The sequence below is a fragment of the Nicotiana tabacum genome, chromosome 15 (assembly GCF_000715075.1).
Source record: "Nicotiana tabacum cultivar K326 chromosome 15, ASM71507v2, whole genome shotgun sequence".
NCBI classification, from domain to species: Eukaryota; Viridiplantae; Streptophyta; class Magnoliopsida; order Solanales; family Solanaceae; genus Nicotiana; species Nicotiana tabacum.
The window spans coordinates 68,078,146-68,097,728 of NC_134094.1; the positions used below are offsets into that span (position 1 = coordinate 68,078,146).

At 38.1% G+C, this 19,583-nt stretch overlaps 1 protein-coding gene across 1 annotated transcript; it reads right to left on the reverse strand.

Moving 5' to 3' along the window:
• Positions 1-1,954: 1,954 nt before the first annotated feature.
• Positions 1,955-6,163, reverse strand: LOC107761958 (uncharacterized). Its single transcript, XM_016580251.2, has 2 exons — positions 5,738-6,163; positions 1,955-3,199 (listed from the first exon to the last, which is right to left on the reverse strand). Exons 1-2 carry the CDS (start codon positions 6,035-6,037, stop codon positions 2,282-2,284), a joined length of 1,218 nt encoding a protein of 405 aa, XP_016435737.1. The 5' UTR covers positions 6,038-6,163; the 3' UTR covers positions 1,955-2,281.
• Between the last annotated feature and the right edge of the window lie 13,420 nt (positions 6,164-19,583).

Below are 19,583 nucleotides of genomic sequence, written 5' to 3' on the forward strand. Positions count from 1 at the left end.
CTCGAAGATAGAACATCACGCCTGGAGATTAAAGTGTTCATTGAGATCGAGGCCAGCAACAATCGAGATCAAGCATGATTGACTTCGAGTAAGGCGTAATAATGGAATGGCGAGATATCAGTAACCGGTCGAAGATCATGGCGGAAATTCCGGAACAGATCAAATCAAAGCGGTTATTAGTGCCAATCATGAGATCTACTTCTGCTATTAGAGTTGTACCTTATTTAGGATTCCCCTATTATATATGAAGGGATCTCATTCACTTGTAAGGGGGACAATCATTATTCACTGATATGAATATATACATACATTGCTTTCTTTGTTTTACTTACTGTTCATCGCTGTTTGTTCCATCATCTACTGTTCTTATTAACTAACCTCGAGACTATCTCGAATCGAGGTCGATTCATTGTTTGCAGACTGGTTTGATTTATTTTATAGTCCAATTTATCTATTTAATTCGTTGCTTATCAATTGGTACTGGTTTAAATTACATATCCTTAAAACCACAATATAAGTTTAATTGTTATTCAATTTTTAGGGTAAATAATGACTTTGATGGCCTATTACCCAACATTGAGTACCATCTGAGCAATCCAAAAAACACGGTTTCATTCTTATCATAATCGTAAATCCTAGAGAATGGTAGTTAAATGAAAATACAAAAATATTAATCCTCCACTATCATCAGGTTTCTAGGATTAAGAACATTAATTGACACTAATTTTCGCTCAATCAAAAGTGGAAAAGATCTTTTGCATCCAAAAAGAGAATAGCAGTATTTTTTTCATATATACCTTAGTGTAGTTGTTCTTTCCATTCCATATATAGCCCTCGACATAGTGATAACTCAAACAATTGTAACTTGTAAGCTGAATAAAGGTAGTAAACCATCCCAATGGCTTGGTTAAGTTAGTTTCTACTCCGCCCCTCATATCAAGCAGGAACCAATTAAAATTTGTCTACTAACATCACAGGCGTGTTCAAAGTTTGATTAGGAAGTAGAAAACACTTACTGACTGGTGGAGTATCCGTGTCATCCCACATGAGAAGCATCCACATATATTTTTCAACTTTCACATACATGAACAATCTTGCATATGGTCGTATAATTTGCAATACAAGTGTTAGTAAATTTGAATGTAATTTCAATACCCAAGAACATGTGACCTATAATGCACTTGCCAAGCATTTATTTATTCTTTTGAATAGGAGAAACTTATTTAAGGATGCAAAACTACCTTGCAGATCAAGTTGAACCGTTCTCCTTCTTTGATCTCTTTGAAGGAATTTAAATCAATTCCCAGACCCCAATGTGTGGGATTGCACTGGGTTTGTTGTTGTTGTTGAAGTATGTCGTGAGCACAAAGAAAATTGTAAGCATATTAGAATAGAAAATTCAAACAACAAAATAAAAGGAAAAACACTAGCAGAATATAAAAAGCATCTGCTTTGTTCCCCTTTTCTTTCTTGTTTTTCCATTAGTTTTATAGGAAACTTAGGAGGAAGGAATCGATTATGTGATTTGATCAATAATTTAAAGCAAAACAGATGTTTCAAAGAGTAAGCAACGAATGAAGGATAAAGTTGATATAAACTGAGATTATGCACCGTTACAATCTTTCTAAAGATGCCGGATTCTAAAGAGGTGGTGCCTAAAATCAGTTAGAAATTCTCTCTTAAGAAAATGATAGAAAAATATCAAAAACATTGAGAGAAGAGATAAATAAAATTGCCAAGTACCTGCTTGTTATAGATTATATAGTTAATAACATGGAGATTCTGTGGTGAATAATAGTCCTCGTATCATTTGCATTTGTTATCCGGTGTTAATCATATCAAGATATGTTATGTCTAAAGTTGAACATCATTCAAGGAGTAGCAAGTACCAACCAGGAAGGGTCACCGGGTACATACACCATCGACATGATAAGATAAGGGAAATATTACCTGATCATCATGAATCCCTCCACTAAAAAACAAACATAATAAGAATAATCCATCAAGAATCCTTAAAAACAGATAGTTCATGCAAAAAGTCAGTACACTCCATGCTTATGTCGTCCCCCTATAGTTATATATTGTATGTTTCTTCCTCTTTTTTTGGAGGGGTGGAGGTTGGAGGGGTTAGGGGTGGAGATCCAGCTAAAACAACAACTTGCAAACAGATGCACTGTATCAAGCATTTCTGCTAAAGGAATTATATAACATACATGCTAGCCTCAAGTAACAGAGTCGTTCATCTCTGCCTTGCTTTATTGGGCAGAAGTAAAACATTCACTCAACAATTGTTCCTCGCAAAAGGAATATAACCAATTGATCGAGTTCTTCGATAGCTGCGTTCTTGTTTATGGGACACGATGTTATTGTCACCTACATGTGCTTCCATATCCTCTTCCATTGGATCTCCACTTTCTTGAGCCTCTACAGCGGCAATGGCAACCGGAAAGCCTTTTGGGTGCAACGATTCATTACAAGCATCTTTAATCATTTCCTTTGACGGAGTTGCATCATTTGCTGCTATAGCATATGAGTTCTTCTGCCTAGGTACAAAGGCTGGTGATTTAGGATTAGTAGCTGACACATCCATAGTTTCTCGTGCCAATTGATCATGCTTCAACTTCTTAACCTCCTCGAGAAGGTATGCGCAAGCTTGAATATTTGATTCATCATCAAGCTTGCTAGAAGAATCCAAACTATAGTGAATATACTTTGAAGGGTTGAGAATATGATCAGGAACATTCGGCCTACTGTTGTCAAGAATAGATTCATTTTCTTGAGAACTAGAATTTGCTGCTGCAGGAGCTGCCCAAGAAACTTCTAGCTCTGATGCCCCTTCACATTCATCTTTACAACTAGGATTAAACCTGACTCGTTTCGCGGACTTGAGCTCACCATTCTCAGATTTCCTTGCTCTTTTCAAAATTGGCTTCACCTTACTATCAACCTGAAGTGGTTCAGTAGAATGCTGCTCACCATATAGAGTGATACCATCAAAATGAGTTTCACATTTCACAGCAGCATCAGCATCTTCCTTCAGCCTAACTTGTGCAGCCATATGATTTGCACGTGCGTCTCTACGGATGCTACGTCCTGAAGGATCATAAGATGTTTCCTGATCAATAACATTCTTCATGTACAAGCGATCACCAGCACCCACTCTGCCTTCCGCCACTCTATCATATTCATCTTCCTCGTCCTGGAGAAGCAATCAAGACGGATCATAAGTCTCAAACAAAACCAAAAAAATAAAAATAAAGAAAAGAACAGTATCTTTTAGGGCCTGCAAAGACACTTGGGGGTCGTTTAGTGTGATGGATAAGCAAAACTAATCCTGAGATAAAAATTTAGTACCGCCTTATCCCTTGTTTGGTTACTAATTTATCCCAGGATTAAAAATAGTACCGAGATAACTTATACCTACCAGAGGGTGGAATCATAATTCCAGTATATGTTATCCCAGGATAAAGCAGTCAACAAGAAATAATACCAGAATAACTAATCCCAGCATAATTAATCTTAGCATAACCTGTCTTTAAACCAAATGACCCCTTAGTACTTCTCATACTAGTGTGAGGGTATTTAATGCTTAACATTTGGAATTTATGGGTCCCATCTTCTCATTACTTCGCCCCTTCTTTATCTGTGCATCTTCCTATTCTGACCAGTTCACACTCCACAAACTCTTTTTTTAAAATTCCCATCTTCTCCTTCAGCTTTTTTATAGCAAACAATTTTCAAATGCTTATTCCACTATTTTTGCAGAACTTCTTTTTGTTTTGCATGTAGTATGTTTATTTTAGGGTTTAAAGTAGGTGCCGGAAAACTGATGCTGAAGCAGCAAGCGGACCATCTCCTCTGAGAGCTTTCCTCAAATATCGGATGACAAAGACAAGTTAGGTTAAAGTATTTTCTACCCCATATAATCAACTTAAGGGGGAGGAAAAATATTATTTATTTCTTCTTCCTCATAGACACCCCCTGTTCTTTTCCTGTTTCTCTTTCTTTTGCTTGCCAAATTCAAACTCAACACCAGTATGCAATTTGAAATCAGAAATGGGAGTCCGGCAATGCGTAGCATATTTATTCTTTCTCCATTCCAATTATTTGAAGGAAATTTTGAGGTGGTTATTGTGGAAATTTGAATTGTTTTGGAGAAGTTGAGAAGTAGGTAGTGAAACTGAAGTAATCTTGAAAATGTTTGGTCTAAATTGGATGGAACTAGACTGTCTTTTCTTTCATTTATTTGATGTAGTTGGATTTTGATGTGAAATTCAGGAGAGACAACAAGTAAACTCTAATACTCTAGTACCCAAATATTAGCAGACATGGATTTTCCACCCTTTCACCCGCCAATACTTGGTTTAAGAGTTGATGAAAAACAGAAGGGAAAAAAAAAACAGAAAAGAGCATGGCGTCGGAGAAGAGGAATAAAAAGGAAACGAAGAAGAAGAACAGTGAGCGAGAATTGAGGAGGAGGAGATGGGATGATATGGACGTTATGGGTCCCACATTTTACTCAATTAAATAAACCCCTCACACAACTAGTAAAAGTTCTCATACCCAAAATAAAATTTCTCCCTCGTATCGCACAGACCAAGAAAGTGGGTACACAGGACAAACAATACCAGCTATCCAATCGGTGAAACAAGGAACCAAGCTGTGCTCCCAAGAATAAGGAGGAGAAAGGAAGTAATATTAACTATTGAAAGGGAACAAGTATGATATGTAAAATTGCCCAAAATAATGAGGAATCGAGTATGAGAAATGTCCTTATACTAAGGTCTAGATTTCAAGAAAAAGAAAATAAAAATGGTAAAGATTTTGCTAAGTGAAACGAGATAAGCTTAGAGCACATGAATAACTGAAATTAAAGAAGTAATTGTAGCTTCGTATGGCAATCTTACACTTTTGACAAGGAAATACCCCCATCTACATACTAAATAGTAAGGAAAGAATGGATGGTCTTCGAACACCAAAATATACAGATTGTGTCTAGTTCTCTTGAAGTTCCGGGACATTGAATTAAGTAGAACAGCATATATATGCACCAAAGTGATACTTCTCAAAGCATATTCACTGTCAAACACAAGTGCACAGACCATACAGACATAATAGCAGTATAGCCAAACATTGCAATTAAAAAATCATAGAATAACAAGTACATAACCTTTCTCCAATAAAAGACACAGTAAAGTAATCCTTGTTTAGAATTTCAGTATCAAGCAGTAGCTTTAAAAGCAAAGTTTAATAAAACAATGTAGTCTCTGATCCTCTTGCAATAATGTATTTTGTTACAGCATATCAAATAGCTATAGGATAGAGGCCCGTCCATGCCTGAATTAGCCCCTGTTGGGGTAATATGTCTGCACTCTTGAAGCTGGAAATTCAATACCAAAAGGGAGAAAATAACTTGTGTAATTTATTTGAAGAAATCATTTTACCTACTTTTATACCTGACGAAACAAACACCAGATTTTAATGAAGAAATTATTTTTCTCCTCCATACAAAACGCCCATAGTTTAGTTCAAATCAAAATTAAGGAATACAGAGTTCAATGTATCACAAAAAAGGGAGTGCATTTCAAATTTTGAAAAAATTGAATGAACTTCTTACACTATTAGGACAAGTAAAAATGAATTTCATGTAATTTTCTTATAACAGAGATAGATTAGTAATTTGTGTAGAAGTAGCTTCGATGTCAATATATAAAAAATAAAAATCCATATAAAGAACCTCATTATCAAGCGTGGAATCCAAGCCAATGGAGGATCTGATATCCCAAACATCATTAGGGTGCTCAAAACCACTTTCCTCATCATTTGGATCATTCATGTTCCTCCTGCGATTTTGTTTGAATAATCCATCATATGACGAAGAAGAAAGGGTTTGGTCATCATCCTCTTTCAGTGCGCTCCGGTTCCACTCTTTCTTCTCCACTTCATCGTCGGTGAGAGACCACGCCGACGACGGTGCTGATGAAGAGAGAGCGCCGAAAACTTTGTGTACACGGGCTCTGAAGCTGTCATCGTCCATGGCTTTTGAGCTGAATAATGTGTTGTACTCTCTCTCTTTGCCCTCTTGTGGTCTTGCTTTTACTTTAGGTTGTACTCCTACTTTATAAGAAGATGATGATGATATTTGTGGAGCACCGCTTTGGATTAGATGCTACGTCTCGTACTACTCGTTAGCGGATAATCACCAGGAAGTTTGGTTTATTGCTAATTGGATCCCTAAATTTGTTATAATTTGATCGGTGGGAGTTAATAGGAATAATGTCTTCAACTGTACTGTAACATCAAATGTGGCGATGCTTAGGCCTTTGTTTTTTCTTAATTTTTTGGAAAAAAATTATTACTATTGCTAGAGAACACAGGGCAATCACCACTATTTTTTTTTTTTAGATATTAACAATAACAACAGCAAACCCAGTGTATTCTCATACGTGGAGTTTGGGGAGGGTAGCGTGTGCATACCTTACCTCTACATTTGAAAAGGCAAAGAGATTGTTTCTGATAGACCCTTGGCTCAGAAAAGATAAAGGGAAGGACCAAACCAATCAGAAAATCAAGCGAAAATACACAACTAGCACAAGGTAGTGCAATTAAAAACCGAGGCAATGACAACAACAAGTAATAATGTCGTCTAGAAAGATGAAAATACACTAAAGACACTAAGTGGTGTACTAAAGCTATTGTAACAAACAAAGATAAAGCTCGACTACATAACACTCTACCCTAATTCTCAGTATCCACACCTTACTATCCATGGACATGTCCTTAGTAAGCTGGAGCAACGTCATATCTTGCCTAATCACCTCTCCCCAATACTTCTTCGGCCTGCCTCTACCTCTCAGTTTGTCACGCCCCGACCTCGGGGAGCGCGTCCAACGCTCAACTGAGTAAACCCAGTCGAGCAAGCCTACTTTACATCAACCTCTCATATTTACTCATGCATGATTTACCATAACATAATTAGATCTTGACTTTTAAATTGAATACATTTGGCTCAATGGCCTAAAATTCTTCCTCATGATGGATACATAGCTTTATAAATAACTGTAAATACTGTGAACATAAATACATGACAAAACTCAAAACTTTAAGTACATGGCCCACAGTGTACATGGAGCTTCTATGACAATAGATACCTAAATACATAAAATAAACTAGACCCAAACACCCACTAGAACTGTAGCGGGCTCACCATAAGTTGAGTAGTGAAGAAGGTCCCTATCAAAGATCTATATCATCCTGTAGAAGTATACCTGCATCTATTAAAAGATGCAGCGCCCCCGGCAAAAGGGATGTGAGTACATGTGGAATAGTACTTGTATGTAAAGCAAACCGAACAACATATGAAGTTATGGTAACTCAAATAAGAGGCAAATGAAGTACATCAAGAAACTACGAAACATCCCATAGAATCACATTTCAAGTCTTATTATACTTGCATTATTCTAAACTTCTTTTAGGATCAACTGAGCCATATGAACTATACATGGAATACATAATATAATATAATTGAAACAACATGTATAAACAAGGCCAATGAAAGTGGCACCTATTGTCTGCGTTAACAATGCGTCTCACTAGACCGTCCATATCCCTCTCTTATTTTACGCCTGTACATTTCATAGACTGTCCTTAGTGTTGACATATCCTATTAAGTGAAGGATGCATAACAGATAAAGAATGTACATCAGACAAAGAATATGTAACATGCAAAGGATATGTAACAATTAATCGGGCGAAAACAAACTGCAAAATTGTGTATACAGTGACCTAGGAATTCTAAGAGTAGATTTACCTAGATTCGAGCATGAGTTAAGGACAACTGCGAGATGGTACGTAGTTAACCTCATATGAAAATCTCTGAAACTAAAGAGTTTTGAAAGAAGGTTCGGAGAGGTGAAAAGACAACCCTCGCGTGACTTGCATGTGAGTCGATAGAAAAGTGATGACAATTCAATAAAGCAGTACCATAAGCATGTGACAAAGAATATATAACATGGGTATCTGTGAAAGCATATACAACATAGGTATGTGTAAAAGGGAATACACAACATAGGCACATACAAAGAACATACAACATATGCATGACAAAGAATATGCAGCCTGGAGCACGCAATAGAGAATACACGACTTGAAGCATGCAATAGAGAATATATGGCTTGAAGCACACGACAAAGGATATACAACTCGAGGCAAATGACAAAAAATATACCGCTTGAAGCGCATGACAAAGAATAGACCACATTGAAGCATGCGACGAAGAATATATGACTTGTAGTAGAGAATATACGATTCAAAGTAAAGAATATACAACTTGAAGCAAAGAGTATAAAACTTGAAGCAAAGAATATATGACTTGAAGCATGTGACAGAAAGAATAGAAGTTAGAGTATTGGAGAACTTGTAATCCCTCAAGTAATTGATCAAATCCGACGTGGTTAGAACGTGAAGTATCCCCAGTAAAGTCTCCATGTTATTATATCTTATTTTGCACAAGTCAAAATAATGTACAACTTATAGTACTCTACAAGGTTAATTAAAGTTTAGAGTCGCCACCTAGTATTTAAGGTATTCTAGGACACCTATACTATACTATGTAATGTACATTTGATTATGGTCTGCGAAACCATTGAGATTCAAGGTAAGAGTTCAAGTTATCTCGAGGGGAAGATGTTAGGCATCCCTCAAGATCCACAAAATGTGGTTCCGGTGGATTCAATCAAATAAAAAAGGGAAGGTTCAAAGAAATGATTAGTTATTTCACAAGGAATTCCTATCAAAGAGTATCCAATGCGATTGTCATGCAGTGAGTAAATATTCAAAGCATGAATATTTTATTTGTGGTAGAATATATACAATAGGATATGCAAAGTAAATTAATAAACAAAAATCTTTTTGGAGTTCGATTAGAGAATTGGGTTCGAAATAAAGTATAAAGGAAACCTCAATTTATAACTAAAGCCGAGTGATTTAACTATACAAGATTAATCTTAATTGACCACATATAATAAAATGGTAAAGAATTATTTTTTGAATAAAGTAGCCAGCAATTAACTTAAAAGAAATAATCAAATAAAGTAGGAAGAGTGGTCATAGATAGCGGAGCATACGAAAGAAATTATCCACAAAGAATCTTATATGCGACAATGGAGTGATTAAATCAAATAAGGAATGTGTATCAATAATTGAGGTGTTCTAAAGAGTTTGAATTATCACTTGACTAAATGTGCAAATAAGGTGTCTCGACCCAAACTGATGGGCCATGACGAGTGCCCGAGTCCTACCTATCGAACACCCCTAAGTATGCGTCTAAGATATAAACATGAATTAAGGGTAGGTCATGAATAGCATCTGTCATTAAACTGTTGAATCACTTGAATAACATACGTGAGGAAAGAAAACATGTCCAAAAGACATATATACATATACATATATATATATATATATATATATATATATATATATATATATATATATATATATATATATACATGCGGAATACGGTAGGGCGAGCCGACAAGGCTGCTATAGACAACTATATATCCAAAACTAGAAGTCGACAAGGCCACATACTATCCAACTATACATGACTGTCTACAGACCTCTAATAGAGTGTACAACTGTACAAAGGACGGGACTGGGCCCCGTCATACCCATATATGTATACAAACATATCTTACCAAAACCCAAAGCAGCTCCGGATCAAATGGAGCACACCAACTCTCGCTAAGCAAGGATTCTAAGAAGGGGCACCGTCAGCCTGTCTACCTGCACCTGTGGGCATGAAACGCAGGCCCCAGGAAATAGGGGCATCAGTACGAATAATGTACCGAGTATGTAAGGCATGAAAATCAATACATAGAAGTCATAAAAGAAGTGTGGAGTAAAGGAATCCGCCTGTAAGCCTAAATAACTTTGTGAATCCTGAAATATTGATAATGTCATGCATATGGATATAAATGTCATATCATGCATAGGTATATGCGTACATAACGTCATCAAGCCTCTGAGGGCATCCCATCATATCATCTCGGCCTCAGTGGGCGAAATTATTAATGTATACCAACTGATGAGGTGGTGCTGCGTATATAACGCCGTAACCTTTCCTCATACCCAATATATAAGCGTATATAACGCCATCTGGTCATGGGTCAATGTACATGTATAAATGAATGTAATGAAAAGTAAGTCAATAAGACCTCTCGGAATGTCATAAAATCAATATGCCTTCGGATAAATTTTATCAACTACATATTTTTCTGAGACCCATGAACAGAAGATGTAATAATAAGACACATGGAGAATCAAGAACATAGGCACCCCTAGTGCTTATATAAATAGAGATATTTATGAAAGTTGTGTATTTGCTCGTTTCATTTGTATTGTAGGGATCACGCCAAAAGAAAATAAGGGATATCCTTAACATACCTTACTTGATGAATTTATCAAATACTTTTACTTGAGCTTGCCAAGAACAATTTTTGCTCCTTCTAAATCTTTGAATAAGAAACAAGCACACCTTATGATCATGGCATATTTCATGTTGCTGAACATATGGAGTATCATGTTTTGTACGTTTTTGCTATGTTTCTAAAGTAAGAGAATCTCCAACAATAGAAGGAAAGTTTGCAACATCCTTTCTATATCTCAAATTGCCAAAGAAGAATAAAATGAAGGCTTAAGGGATATGTCTTGCATTTTCACATGTAAGCAAGGTACTTTAAGTGCTATGACTCATATATGCACATTGGTGCCACCCTTGGCCAAATTAATGCCATGTGGCAGCCCACTAAAGTTCCCCATCCACTTAATCCTATTTAATACCATAATTATTTCCTTATTCTCCCATATTATTCTCACAATTAATCAATTATTCGCATAATTAATTCTAGTACATAATTACTTAAATACTAATATACTTAATATACCTTACTATCATGGTCATGCGGTACCTTGTATGGCACTAGTCCATAAATACGGGGTATTATAGCTTGGGCCGTATTTTATCCCAAATTGACAAATTTCAACAAAACTTATTCTTTGATTTGTTTACCCTCTAATCTTCACGGCACTCACTTATTACTTGTTATAAATAAAATAAATACTTATAACCTAAAAAATAACCTCATTCCCGAACTTACGTCGATTAACTTATGATGAAACTTTAACGTACAAAAACGCAGAATATAATAAATAAGACGTAAAAGATTTGTCAAGAGTATAAGAGTATAAAGGAATATTGATTTTTATGATAAAAGAAAATTAAGATCGTATAAAAAAGACCCTAGAGTTTGGTTCAAAAGAATTGAATGAACGGATAAATAAATATAAAATGCATATGTAGACAATCAAAATATATAAAGAGACTAAGAGTATTACCAACCCTATACAAGAATATCATAAAAGCCCATAAAGAACAATGGCAATCATCTAGTTAGACCCAATATGTATGCAACAATTGAATTAATCCTAAATATAGTAGACTCAATCATAATTTTTACAAGTTATGTCTACTTGAAGTAAAAAAGTCAAAAATAACCTACAAAGATATTGGTTAAAAGAAAGATCATGCTAATGTAGTTGTAAAAAGGTAAAGTCATCTATTTTGAAAAGAAAATGACTTGCCTTTCATTTTATGTAACTAATTTAATTAACTATGTGTATACCAATCCTAATTAATCAAACGAGTTATAAAATATATTTGACATACTAAATCTATGTACAATTCGCACAGATATCTAGCACATAATGTCACAAGTTGACCGGATTATTAACTAGATGCAACACACCCTAAGTGTAACGATCCCACCGGTCGATTTGAGTTCTAGCGCGTCACTCAGTAGTTTGGAGTCTTAAGTAGCTTCACTGCATGTATTATGACTTGTACGCGTAGTCGGAATTGGATTTCGGGAAGTTCGAAGTTGATTCAGATGGAAAATTCTCATCTCGGAAGCTTTAAGTTGAAAGAGTTGACTAAGGTTTGACTTTTGAGTAAACGATCTAGGAATCGGGATTTGAAGGTCCCAATAGGTTCATTTGATGATTCTGGACTTGAGCGTATATTCGAGTTGAGTATCGAGTCGCCCGAGAGCATTTCAGCGCTTATTGTGGAAAGTTTGCATTTTGAAGGTTTTAGAATTTTCTAAGTTTGGTTTGAGGTAGACTTTGGTATTATTGATGTCCGTTTAGGGTTCCAAGCTTTGGAATAGGTTCGTATTGTAAATTATGACTTGCACGTAAAGTTTGGCGTCATTCCAGAATGTTTAAGTATTAATCAGGCGCGTTCGTTGAAGTTTGAATATTTGAAAGTTTAAAGAAGGTTTCGATCGTTGATTCATTATTTTGATGTTGTTGGTGTGATTTGAGGCCTCGAGCAGGTTCGTGTTGTATTTTGGAACTTGTTGGTGTGATTGGACGGGGTCCCCGGGGGCCTTGGGCGTGATTTGGAGTGGTTTCAGACCATTTTTCTTTGTTTTGCAATTGCTAGTGTTGGTGTCTAGTTTTGTTCTTCGGGAATGCGAAGGGTCTCATATGTTCGCGAAGAAAGATTTTTGGGCTGCTGGGATTTGCTCATCGTGAATGCAATGCAGGAGTCGCGAACGCGGAGAAGAGGCTAGGGTAGCCTACGCAAACGCGACTTGAAGGCCGTGAACGCGAAGAAGAAAGGGGAGCTGGGGCCTGACAGGCATCAAGCCTTCGCGAACGCGGCTCGTGGCCCGCGAACGCGAAGGGCTGGGATCAGAAGGCTTCGCGAACATGACGTGGAGGTCGCGAACGCGTAGAGGAAATTTTGGAGGCAGTGATTTTGGCCTTCGCGATCGCGATGGGTTTTTCGCGATCGCGAAGAAGAGCGGGCCTGGGCAGATTGATTTAATACGGGATTTAGCCCATTTCTCTCTAATTCTTCATTTGGTTGGGCGATTTTTGGAGCTCATGGAGGGAAGATTTTCATCATCTATGTCAAGGTAAGTAATTCTCCCATATTGTTAGCTAACTACATGGATTCTACAAGGATTTAAACATGGAAATAAGTAGAAATTGTGAGATTTTGAAAGAAACCTAGAATTTGGTATTTTTGTATTTTGATCACGAAATTGGACATGGAATTGTGAATAAATTATATATTTGAGTTTTTAATATTATGGGTAATATTTATCTTCAAAAATTTTATGAATCCGGGCACGTGGGCTCAAGGGTTGACTTTGTTGACTTTTCGAGGAGAGTTGGGAAGTGTTATAAATTAATCAATTATGATGTTGGAGTATATTTTTATTGGTTTTCATGATTGTTTGACTAGTTTCGGATCGATGGGCATTTGGTTTGAGGTGCTAGAGAGGCGTTGGAGCCAGTTATGGAATTTCGGAGCGAGGTAAGTCTCCTATCTAACCCTGTGAGGGGAAATTTACCCCGTAGGAGTTATTCTTGTTATATGCTACATGTTGTGGGATCTGTGCACGTATGAAGTGACGAGTGTCCGTGCGTATGCTAGAATTCTTGATTATGTCCGGGTAGACTTAGGTTCACGTCATGCTTTAATTATACTATTTGAGTTATCCTTGCCTGTTGAATTCCTTTATTTTGCGTTACGACCCGAGACTAGGCTTGCGTAGAGTGATAGACTCGCTATTGTAGAGATTTGATGAGCTACTTGATTTGCCGCGGAATAATTGTGCTTCCCTTACGAATTTCTCCCGCGTTATGCGTTTTCATCGAAAAGCTTCCTTAAAATTCATAACTCACATGTATATTCGTGAGTGGGGCCAAGGACCCGTTATAACTTCTTATTCTAATGGGATCGGGCTGTTCGCCTCAACAGAATTATGTAACATACTCTTATGGGATCGAGTCGTTCGCCTCGGTAGGATTATGTATCACATTCTTATGGGATCGGGCTGTTCACCTCGGCAGTATCATATTCTTATGGGATTGAGCCATTCGTCTCGATAGTATTATGTATCATATTCTTATGGGATTGGGCCGTTCGTCTCGGTAGTATTATGTATCATATTCTTATGGGATCGGGCCGTTCGCCTCGGCATTTCTATAAAATACTCTTATGGGATCAGGCCGTTTGCCTCGGCAACTTCATGAAACACTCTTGTTGGATTGGGTTGTACGCCTCGACAGAATCGTGCGTAATATTTGACAAGAAGCCATTGTATCCATGAGTTTTCCTGATTTGAATTGTGACGACCTATCTGGTGGGGACTATTATATATATATACCCTGGGTGAGGAGGTAACTGATAATTGAGAGCTTGAGTTTACTGTTCAGAGGAGGATCGTACCACGTACCTATACTTGTTTACACTCTTTATTTACCATGCCTCATACTTATATACTTTCTATTGTACTTGATTTATTGGACTACTAGTAAGTGTCGATATCGACCCCTCGTCACTACTTCTTCGGGTTTAGGCTAGATACTTACTGGGTACACGTTGATTTACATACTCATGCTACACTTCTGCACTTATTGTGTAGGTATATATATTCCTGGTGGTCTTTTGGCGCAAAGGTGCAGCTATTGTTGGGACTTTACGGTGAGCTGCATCCCATGTTATGATCTGCAACAAATAGAGTCTCCATCGGAATTATTTACATTGTTTTCCTGCCTAACTTCTATTCCAGACAAATATTGTATTGTTATTGTACCTTCTAGTAGATGCTCATGCACTTGTGATACCGAGTTTTGGGGGTGTTCCAGAATTTGTTTAGGGATTGTATACATTGATACACTTTTACTTATTACTTCAATTAGATTGTACGTTACTATGATTTATTTTAATGCACTGACCTCTCTATCTAAATAAGATTCATGATTTTAAAAATAATAAAATGAATAATTAAGTGTTGGCTTGCCTAACGGCGACGTTGGGCGCCATCATGGCCTATAGTGGATTTTGGGTCGTGACAACTTGGTATCAAAGCACTGGGTTCACTTAGGTCTCACGAGTCATGAGCAAGTCTAGTAGATCGGTACGAAGACGTCTGTACTTATCTTCGAGAGGCTACAGGGCTGTTAGGAGCACTTCCCTTCTTGATTCCTCGTAGTGCGATTTGATTCTATTGAGGCTTATGCCTTCATTTCCTTCCTACTCATTCTTATACAGTGTGGAGTGCTTGTTATCAATTGGGCACTAACGAATTGTGAAGATGCTATAGATGCGGTGTAGGATGCTTTTCCCTGCAAATGCGGGTGGACCATTATCTTCGCCTTGTGGAGGAGTGTTCTGTCATTTCAGCCCAGTGTTGGTATTGCCTACGGTTGAGATTTGATATCTCCGAATTTGGTGAAATTCTTGTTAATATTGTGGTGTCGTCGTCCTTGATTGAATGCATTGAGGCTCATCGGCATGTTGGTCTTCATTTGGTTGCCTCTAGGCACAGTGTTGGGAGATGGAACCTAGGAGGAAGTTATCAGAGAGGGTTGTGCATTGCGACTTCAGAATCGGACCAGCGTTTTCAGTGTTGATGGTTCGAGCGAGATGATCTCTGAGGTGGTTTCTATCCTTGGGAATTTTGAATGTGACAAGAAGGGCTTGATTGGAATGTAGGAAAAAGTAAAGTATTCGATCATTGTCTTGGATGCAATACGGCTTTGAATTTCAAATGACCTTTGGGTGATGTTAATGAATGAGGGGATTCTTATGGCCGGCGAATCAGTGTGGACCCAGGGAGGTTATATGATTTCATGATAGATGTAACTATAGCATTAACATTGGAGCAGGTCAATATGAGGTTACACAGGTGGGTTATCTCCTGTGAGCAAGTTAGCGGTTGCGTGGTTTGAGGAGGTCCCTACGAAGAGTTCTACTTCTGTCCAACATATGATGCATGTTTCACGATGTGAGCTTGGGTCGCTTGAAGAAGATGGTACAACTGTCAGGAGGTCAACTATGCGGTTGTGGCTGATAATTCGGGATGTGTTAGGATTAGTGCAACAAGAACTTATGAGGAATTTTGCTGAGCAACGGTGTGGAATCATGGTAACTGGGAGGAAGAGGTCGTTGTGGGGGTCTGGATCTATATGATTGTAGTGTAAAGCTAAGTAGGGGAGCCCACCATTTACGATTGGGTCACGTGGTTCTGTGCTTGTGCAGTTTCTGGTTGTCGGTGCATTGGTAGAATTAATTATGGCTAAGAAAAGGAAACATCAGGGGTAATTCAGATAAAGGACTTGAGGAATGTGTGCTACATCTCGCCTTATCGATTCATGTGCAGGTGTTCGGATGACTCAGAGTTTATGCTTCTGGTGGATGTGATGTACAAGAAAAGAATTCATCCGGTTGCTTCTTTGGAAGTGTTCATGTGCTTACGGAGCACCGGTGTTTGGTTATGTACTCGGGACCAGGGCAGAGTGGGTGACTCTCAACAATGGTCCTAATGGGTTAGAGAATTTAAGGTGCGGTGTTTAAAGATTTTTGGGTTCGTTATGTGGCTAAGGACTGGGTTTTGCCGCAGAGTGTGAATAACACTTGGGGAATTTTTATGTTATCATCGGGTCTACAGTGCAGTGTCAGAGAAATGGGAGAAACAACTTCGGATTTGCAGGAGGCCTTTCAGAACGGGTGTATCGGTTGGAAATACTATTGAGTGCCTAAGGAGGGTATGAGATGGCTCGTGGGTATTGAGACGATGTGGTCTTGTAATCTGGGATACTAGGTATGAGTGTTGTTTGAGGTCTGTTATGTATTTGAATGGAGCTACTATTATTTCGAAGGCAAGTTAGGAGTAAATTGGAAGAAGTTGGGTCAGTTAGCAATGGGTTAGATCAGCATGGTGGTGGAAATGATCAGTTCCTTCGGTGTGTTAAGGATTTACAGGAGATTTGTTGTTGTACGTGTGGGCTTAACAGCCTCCATGATTTGATTGATTTGTAAGTATTTGACTCTAATGGCGTTGTTATGTGTAAATGAATCCCGGAAGAATTATGGTGGTTTAGACCACAACTCGAGGTTTGATTTTTTGCGGTTATGGGAATTTGGTTGTGTCACGCCCCGACCTCGGGGAGCGCGACCGGCGATCAATAGAGTTACCCCAGTCGAGCAAGCCTGCACAATGCCGTCTACCCAACTCACCCATAAATAAACAAAAGAATGCATTTCATTAATTAGTCAGTAAGAAGTCATGTGAACAACACCAGTTCATTTCCATTAGTTACATCCTTAACAAGTGTTCAAGATAGTACATTGTACAATCATAGTTAAAGTGGAACAAATGATACGATTATAACATTTTTAGTTTAACCTTCCCAAACACAGATACAACCCACACTATGTCTACGGAGCCTCTAACAGGAACAAAAGAGTGCTATGATAGTGCCGGCAACAAGGCCCCAACTATACCTCAAAATGCTATGTACAAGGGATAAGAGATACATGACCCTGAAATGAAGTAGGGCTTACCAAGTCAGCTAAGGAGAGGGTGTGCTGCTATCACTGATCAATACCACCTGCTATGGAACCACCTGCATCCATTAAAGATGCAGCGTTCCCGGCAAAAAGGATGGTAGTACATATAGAATAGTACTAGTATGTAAAACTAAGCACCCTCTAAATAGAACGAATAACAGTAAATAGAGAAGGAAATAAGAAATCAATAAGAGGATCAAATGGTAACATGGTGTCAGGTTAGGGAAAAGTAAATTTCAATATTTTAAGTTTGGAGTTCTTTAGCACCGATATACCACCGTATTTTAACACGGAGTCCGATCTCAGCCCGACCGGCTAAGCCATCTCATCCCTAGGCATACACTCACAATACCACCATGTGCACGGCATGGTGTCCGATCTCAGCCCGACCGGCTAAGCCGTCTCACCACAATGCCGTGTGGGTCGACATCATATCACATCTCGCTAGCAATAATCTCATCCCATTTAAGGGGAAACAACTCAACACTTCAATCTCATCCCATATAAGGGAAACAACCTTATCACATTGTCACGGGGATTTACCCCTCAATCACTCCTACACCGGCACGTGTAGTGTCGGGGTTAGGTTATTTCGACCTACCCTTACTCGGTGGCTAATCGATACTCCCAAGACATTTATTATTAAAAGGATTTACCACTTATTTCGTAATATTTTGTATATCATTCATTTCGTTGGCACCAATGGCCATGAGAGTCCGGAACCTAAATGTGGTCTTTTTAGACTCAAGTGACCGAAATGAGAGAAAAAAAACAATGTGACCAAACTATATATAGCGCCCTTTTAAAGAGCGCTATACCTTAACGTCCAAAACGGACGTTAAGGTATAGCGCCCTTTAAAATGGTGCTATATATACCTTGATTAGAATGGTAGGTATAGCGCCTTTATAAACGTCGCTATACATATTTTGTGGGCCCACCAATAACTCTTCTGTGCTTAACTGACATAACAATAATTCAAATGGGTATAACACCCTTTAAAAGGGCTCTATACCTCAAACAATTCGACCCCCCGGATTGGGCATTGCATTATTTAAAGGTGTTAAGGATTTTACAAAAATCCATACAGAAATATTCTCAACTCATGTTAAATTTTTCTTCTTGTTAAATTCTCAAGGATTTTGTCATAATCTCTGAAGAGCGAAAAGTAAGGGTTTCATTATATTGGTTTGGGGGGGGGGGGGTGAGATTGTGGTGGTGAATAACTCATTGAGCTATAGTTTATCTTCATAGTGTCATGTTAAGTTGCCAATTACAATGGAGTACGATAGACTGGTATCGTTGTTGTGTAAAAAAATGAGTGTGAGCAAACGTTCGGTGAACCTTAAAGTAACCGAAAGATATCCGTATTCTGTCACTCTGCAAGGGGTTGCTTGTTACACTGAGTTTAACATCGAGGATGATGAAACTTTGAGTGATTATTTGAGGACTACGGATGAATACCGGGAATTGTTTTTGATAAAAATGTTGGAAATGTACGTGAAGGTTGAAGACGTTCGCAATAATGAGGTGGCGGAAAGCAGGGATAAACCTCAGCCATCGGCTGGTTATTCTGGAGCGGTTTTTGCCGAACAGGTTCCGGCTGAAAGAGTTTGTCCTGATTTAAACTTATCTCCACGGGCGAATGGGGAGCGAGAAAATAATTTCTCTCCTACTTTACATAATCCACAAGACGAGTGGTAAACTTTAATTTTCCTTTATGTTACGATGTTTATTTTTGTTGTATTGAATTTGTATTAACACTCATATATTCCATAGGGGGTACCAGCCAGATATGAATTTTACAAGTTATGAACCCACGCCCATTTGGAATATGCGTAGTTCTGGTGTGTTGGATCATGGTGGTCCATCCGGGAGTCATCACCAACAGGATAATATCCATCATGGGATGTCAACACATTACGACTTGTAAGTGAAGTGATGTAGCTATATGTAAAGTGTTTGACAATTTGAGTAGCTCATTATTTTGTTGTTTATGCAGTGAAAACGAGCAAGTTGAACCTCCTGTCCTGACTCAATTTCCCGAAGACGACATATTTAATCGGGATCTGGCAGATGCACAGAGTCAGGAAGAGAACAGTAATTATGACAACAATGCCGATGAGTCTGGAGATGACACACCCTTCCCTGATGAGG